This window comes from Lupinus angustifolius, unplaced genomic scaffold, assembly GCF_001865875.1.
Source record: "Lupinus angustifolius cultivar Tanjil unplaced genomic scaffold, LupAngTanjil_v1.0 Scaffold_2_211, whole genome shotgun sequence".
Taxonomy (NCBI): domain Eukaryota; kingdom Viridiplantae; phylum Streptophyta; class Magnoliopsida; order Fabales; family Fabaceae; genus Lupinus; species Lupinus angustifolius.
The window spans coordinates 28,056-34,408 of NW_017716620.1; the positions used below are offsets into that span (position 1 = coordinate 28,056).

At 35.9% G+C, this 6,353-nt stretch overlaps 1 protein-coding gene across 1 annotated transcript; it reads right to left on the bottom strand.

Annotated features, from left to right (window-relative positions):
• Positions 1–296: 296 nt before the first annotated feature.
• LOC109337182 (apyrase 2-like) lies at positions 297–6,153 on the bottom strand. Its single transcript, XM_019574099.1, has 9 exons — positions 5,456–6,153; positions 5,255–5,383; positions 4,865–4,921; positions 4,680–4,772; positions 2,102–2,307; positions 1,873–1,964; positions 1,479–1,696; positions 1,073–1,262; positions 297–711 (listed from the first exon to the last, which is right to left on the bottom strand). The coding sequence occupies exons 1-9, from the start codon at positions 5,765–5,767 to the stop codon at positions 599–601; spliced, it is 1,410 nt and encodes a 469-aa protein (XP_019429644.1). The 5' UTR covers positions 5,768–6,153; the 3' UTR covers positions 297–598.
• Between the last annotated feature and the right edge of the window lie 200 nt (positions 6,154–6,353).

Consider the following 6,353-nt stretch of genomic DNA (forward strand, 5'->3'; position numbering starts at 1 on the left):
AAACAAGGTAAAAAAATCATTGATATGACAATTATATTATTCTATTTATGCTTGTAATGAAACTTTTATCCATGAGATTAATGTAAAAATAGAATTTCTTTCTTCAATAATGGAGAGGATCTCTACTCTAAATTACATGGTACATAAGTCAAAGAAGAAAATAATTTGAAAAGTTCTAACAAACAATCAATCTTTTACCAATAATATTTTATTCTTGCAAGTAGCATGCTAGGTCCGGGTAAACAACAAAAAATGATGAAGAAATGATTAACTATAATCTCAATGACACCATTTAAAGAAACAAAAATGAAATGGTGTTAATAAATCACCATTTTGTTCATCTCTTAAAGACACCATACATAGATGCACTTAATGAATCGAAAGAATCTTACAGTTCTGAGCTTTAAATCAGGTATATTATGAAGTCATTACATATGAAAAATAATGAATCTATCTCCTCCCATTATTCCAGAAATATAGAGACCCAAATCCAATATCAATTAACCCCGAAAGCGATTTCTGATCATTGTGAATGGCAATATTTCACCTCAAAAACCTTGATATCTGATGAATAATCTAAGTCATCATACTAGTATTGTTACCTAGATGATACAGCTTCTATGGCACTGCCTAAGGGCCATGCTGCCTCAACAAGGGCATCATCATATTTAACTTTCTTCACCAATGTAATCTCTTGCCATGGGTATATACCTGTCAAATGGAAGCAATCAGTGTAGAAGATAAAACCATTGCTTAGGTTTGGTATAAACATCATTATCATGCATAACCAGTGATTTAAATTGCGGACGTGTCACGTAATGCGGCCGTAATATTGCAGTTGCAGTGATCGCCGCAACTGCAGTGGTCAGCGAATCACAACGATACGGCCGCATCGGACCACATTCGGGTTGCATCAAATACAAAAGTACTTTTTTAATCACAAAATAATTCACACTGCAACGACCACAATGAGTATCACGGTGGCTGCAATAACCGCAACCACAGTAACCGTGACTGCAATCGCAATTCAAAACACTGTGCATAACTATACCAACATCAGAATAAAACCTACCAAATCCATCTACAAGCAATGTATACTGGTATACAAGATCCATGCAGATATATGGAAGGTTCCCATCCTCGGTATGTGGATAAGATGATTTGGCATCATCAAATTTTGTTTCACAAGCTTTCTTAGCTGCATCCTCAAAATCCGCAGGACGAACTATCGCAACAGGTGAGTTTTGATCCGCAAAACCAGCCTACAAATAAACAATGGGATTAAAATTGCAAGTAGTAACATTTGAAGATCACTATCAACACTTGTTTCGTTGTTGAATAAAATAGAATCTTTATCTTAGAAAATGATGTACTTGATATCTTGAAAATCTTGATTTCATGATTTCCAAGTCTATTTCTTGAATCCGTATACAACGACCTTCCTACATCTGTTTAAAATGACCGAATAATAAAAATACCTCAGCAGCTCTGTCAAAGAAAAATGAGGCAACAAAAAGGTTTTTCTGTCCTTCACCCCCTCCACCATTCCATATCCCACCAAAACTGCACTTCATATGTGTACATGTTGACTCATTAACTTTGAGTGCTTTAAGAGCTAAACTTTTGCATTCATTCAAGCTTGGTCCAGAAGGGGAGGATGAGACCTTAAAATCCTTTCCTCCATATTTGTAAGATCCTGAGAAGAATTAAAAAAAATGTACTTGTCATCAGAGTTATAAGGCATGAAGAGAAAGAATGGAAAAAATTAGAGCTCTTTTTCCATATCGATGAGGTAAGGTTAAATAAAAGAACTGAAATATAAATTGTCATGAAATTAACACCAGCCACACAGAAAGGAAAGGCTATATTTACCTTCAAAGTCAGCTAGGATACAAGGGTTTTCAGCATCACCAGAAACCTTTAAAATCTCTGCCCGAGCGGCTAGTAAACCATAGCGCAAGTAACTGAAAGCAAGTAGTTAAAATCTATTAGCTGTTGGAAATGGTAATAAAGCATATCGTCAGTGAGTTAATGTTCCTAGAAGCTGTAAAATATAACATCTTGGACTGGCATAGCAAGAGAAAGTAGAGAGAAAAAAAACCTGTGAACATAAAGGTAGTATTTCCTTCCCCTTAGGAACATCTCCTTCACATATGGGTCATCTCCAGGTGGTAATTTTGGAGCCATTTTAGCATCTGTCTCTGAAATGGCATATGCCATTTGAACTGAACCACCTCCAAGATCAACCACACCAACCGTCTTTGAATAATCTTTTCCCAAGTTTCCCAACAGATAGTTAATTGTCACCTAAAGTAAAATAATGGCAAGGTAAGACAAACAAAGTGCTGCACCTGTTCTTCGGGAAAGAGAATACTCAACAGCTTAATTCCCTTGCAGGTAGTAGTTCAGATGTATGACTTTAATGGATAAATGATCTTGTGATCCATTGAGCTTGCAATGTATCTAAACCAACATGATCTGTGATCCATTTTTCAACCAACTAACAAAGTGAAGTTACTCATGAAGCAGGATTAGAGTAATAATTCAAACAACACTAAATTGCCCAAACAATTGTGAAGCAAGTAACCCCACACCCATATTCTCCATTAATTTACCTAACGCAACAAATAACAAAAGCAATCATAGTCCTAATCTAATATTTGACATAAAATTAGAGCTCTCAAGACAGATTGGCCTACCAGATTAACAAATTACATAGCACCTTATAAAACTTACCAGCTCTATTTATGAATATTACGTAATGACTAAAGGATTATATCTGATAGATGCATTTTAGTTCAATGTTTCAATTCAGACCTTCCAATTCTTTCAAAAGCTGAAATGCACTTGCTCAAAATAATTGTTAGTGTTACTTGACACCAATATGAAATTAGCTCATTTAGCATGTCTTACACTTTTCTTCAAAAGTAATGATATATCCTCTTGCCAAATCGTCCTACCCACAAAAAAGTGACATATGTCATTTATAAACCAATTTAATAAACAAAGTATCACCTTCTGACGTATGTGACTTTTCTCATGGTGTAAGAGGATTTATAGAAGAATATATTCTTTTTCTTTTTCTAAACTAAAATAGTACTGCTGTGCTGGCCAGAGGGTACCATACTGCGTTGGGGTGTTTCCAGTTTGGTTTGAATTGGTTTTAAGGCAAAAGTCATCCAATCTTAATATGAAAATAAGTTGTGGTGCAGTTTGGATTGGATGATTCAGTCTATTTTTCTTCTATTTTTGCTATTTAAATACTAATTTAACACCTCAAATACATATCCAAAAAGTCAAAACATGGATAACTGTAGCTATATTCCTCAGTACAAAAATCACAAGTACAAGGGGGGTGAGGAGAACAGGAAACTCATCAGAAAAGCATGACTATTATTGTGATTTCAGAATAAAAATATATATTTATATCAAAGTGAAAGGTTCTATTTGGAATGACCGGTGCAAAATTGAGTCCAAAACTGAACTGATCCAAAGAAAAAAGATCAGTTGTTTAGCTTAACGGATTGTTCAGTTTGAATTGGAGAGCTATTTAGAGCTAATGCTTTTTTTTACAACCTCTGTTTTTTTCTTTTCTGGATGTTCTAAGAGGATTATTTATCCTCCTATCTTCTACCTCGGTTCTTCTTATTTTATTGAACAACTCAGTAAACTCACATCAATTAATTTCTTGTTCTGTAATGTACCAGTTTTCTTGTAACCCAAATTGCACCTTTCGAAAAGAACACAATAAATAAGACCCAAATAAGAAGTTCAGGAATCATATCAAAACCCAAACAAGGAACAGGACCAAAAGTCTTAAAATAGTAGTTTAAAGTTAATACTTCTGTAGTTTACACAATTATAAATAAATAAATCATGTAATCTGTTTGTGTAGTCAGTTTGTTGTTTTTTCTTTCAATAAAAGAACTTTATCAATAGAGAAAACATTCAAATATGGAGCAGTTGAGAAAAGGTAAAGAATAAGGAAGCATATTACTTATGTCCTTTCAGTTGTCAATGACTACTGAAGACTCATTTATCTTGAGTCAAGAGCCAGTTTATCTGTAAGTTAAGAATGTTCCTCTAGTATTACGGATAGGACTCACCGACTTAGCTACTAACCTACTATAAAATGGATCCTGACAAAAGGGGAAGGGTAAGAACATGGAAGTGTACTGCTTCTAGCTAACTTGTCTTAAAAATACAATCATCTACATAAAACGCCATTTAAAGAGGACAAGAGGTTACCTGTGACCCAATTCTTTCAACCACTCTCCCCAAATCACCAAAACCCCATTGTATTTAATTAAATCCCACCACAATCAACATAAATAATCAAATAATCTATAAAGAACAGTATTAACAATGTGATCTATGTATGTGAAAGGTCATCAATTCCCTTCAGTCCTTATGCATTATACTAGTCCACAGTTACAAAAATATAGTAAATGCCTGCAATTCTCCTATAGTAGAGGATTAGTTGTTTGCCTTATAACGTGGAGGTCATGACTTCAAATAATGTAAATAGTTTTTCTGCTTATAAGGATAAAACTGTATGCATCTACCCTTCCCAAACCTTACCAGGTGAGAAGTCAAGATGCATTCTAGCCTTGATACACTCGGAATAAATGGCATAAAGCTATTAAGAAAAGTTAAAGCCAAGGACTGAGTAATCATACCCATTGAAAAGCACCTTCTTGTGTTCCATCCAGCACCGTAACTGCGTCAGAGTCAGATTTCAGAGCGCTTCTATCCTTAAGCAAGTCCCTTACCTAAAATTGAAGAATGAAATAACCAAAGGTTAAAAATAAAGAAGTAAAAAAGGACATAGATGCTAAAGTAGTCAACATATTGTACTAATCACCGCTTGCAATATCCTATCAGATGCATCGCCTTCCAAAGCCCTCAAACCTGCAGTTGCCTGCATCAACACACAGACTCAATTGAATTCAAATTTCCTTTCAAAAACTCAAATGCAGATTTATTACACACAAAAGTGTTTTTCAAAAGAATGTAATATTTATGCAGTGTGATTTATACATAGTGATTATATCATTCCGCAACCACAACAATTACAGCCACAACATTGAAATTTGGCGACTCTACATAACAGTATCGGCTACATTTTCCCGCAATTGTGATTAAACAATGTAACTGCAGCCGCAATTTAAACTATACACAAATTCAATAATCCTTGAAAAACTCAGATTTGAATTAACATAAACAAATTCAAGTTTCCTTCTAAAACACTTACCCCAACTCGAACTGGTGTCTTGGATCGCAATTCCTGAGGAACAACACTTTCCGCTTTATCTAAAAGCGAAACCAGAGATTCTGCTGCCTCTTGCGGGTTCTGAGCATAGGCACTTAGACCCGGTTTAATCTGCAAAACACATAATATAAGTGCAAAATCACTTTTTAACCAAAAAAAGCGAAATACTGATTCGACTTTTACCTGAACAAAAAGCTCGAGATCTTGACCAATGTGAACGAGATCTAGGTTCTGATCAAAGTGAAAGACATGAACACGGCTGCCAGAGCTTCCAGCATCGAATATGACGGCGTAGGAGCCACCGGAATTCTTTTCCGGCGACATTTTACGGTTAACAAGGGCATAGTCTCCGACGGATTCGTTGGAGGAACTTGAAGGCATCATGTAGAGTACGAATGTGATGAGTAAGAGCGGAACGGAGACGACGAGCAAGGTTCCTCGGAAACGGTAGATCTTATCGGAGAACGACTCCTGGCGGCCGGAGCGCTTCAACATTTTGCCAGCGGGCTCGAATTCCGGCAAGTGATTGTTATCGGCGGCGTGTGACGGCGGCGAGTTGTTGCTGTTGGATTGGCCGTCGAAGAGTTCGGCGGAAGACGGCGTTCGGTAACGGATCTGACCGTTGGCGGCGGCGGTTGTCGGAGCCTGTAACTGCTTGGAATCTTGTAACGACTCCAGCTCTATGTTTTTGGAGATTCTCAACTGTTACTAATTGAAAACGACGAAAGAACATTGAAACGACATGGTTGAGTTTCGTCGTATTCAGACAATGAAAAAATGCTTATGGACGTTGCTCTCTCTAACTCAGTGTGTTCAGGGAAAATGGTTAAATGGTGTGCAACTGTAAATAGTAGCGGATCCGTCACATGCAAGTTACATTAAATGGTACTCAAAATGCAATATACACTACTGTCAATGACAATGCTATCCATATTGAACGAGGCTTCTCCATTAATGGATTTTCCTCAAATGTGTATTTTTATTATATATATAAAGAAATAAAAATGTTTTATCATCTTATTTTTCTTTTGTATTTTTATATTATTTGTCTCTTTATTAATAGAGAGAGTTTTTATTCATC

Excerpts from the sequence above, each read along its gene's own strand:
- LOC109337182 (XM_019574099.1), bottom strand. The coding sequence starts at position 5,767 with ATGTTGAAGCGCTCCGGCCGCCAGGAGTCGTTCTCCGATAAGATCTAC. Across the intron at positions 2,308-4,679 it reads AAGAAGGTGCTTTTCAATGG|GTGACAATTAACTATCTGTT; the intron begins GTATGATTACTC and ends ATTTTACTTTAG. Across the intron at positions 1,263-1,478 it reads TCTTTGACAGAGCTGCTGAG|GCTGGTTTTGCGGATCAAAA; the intron begins GTATTTTTATTA and ends GTTTATTTGTAG.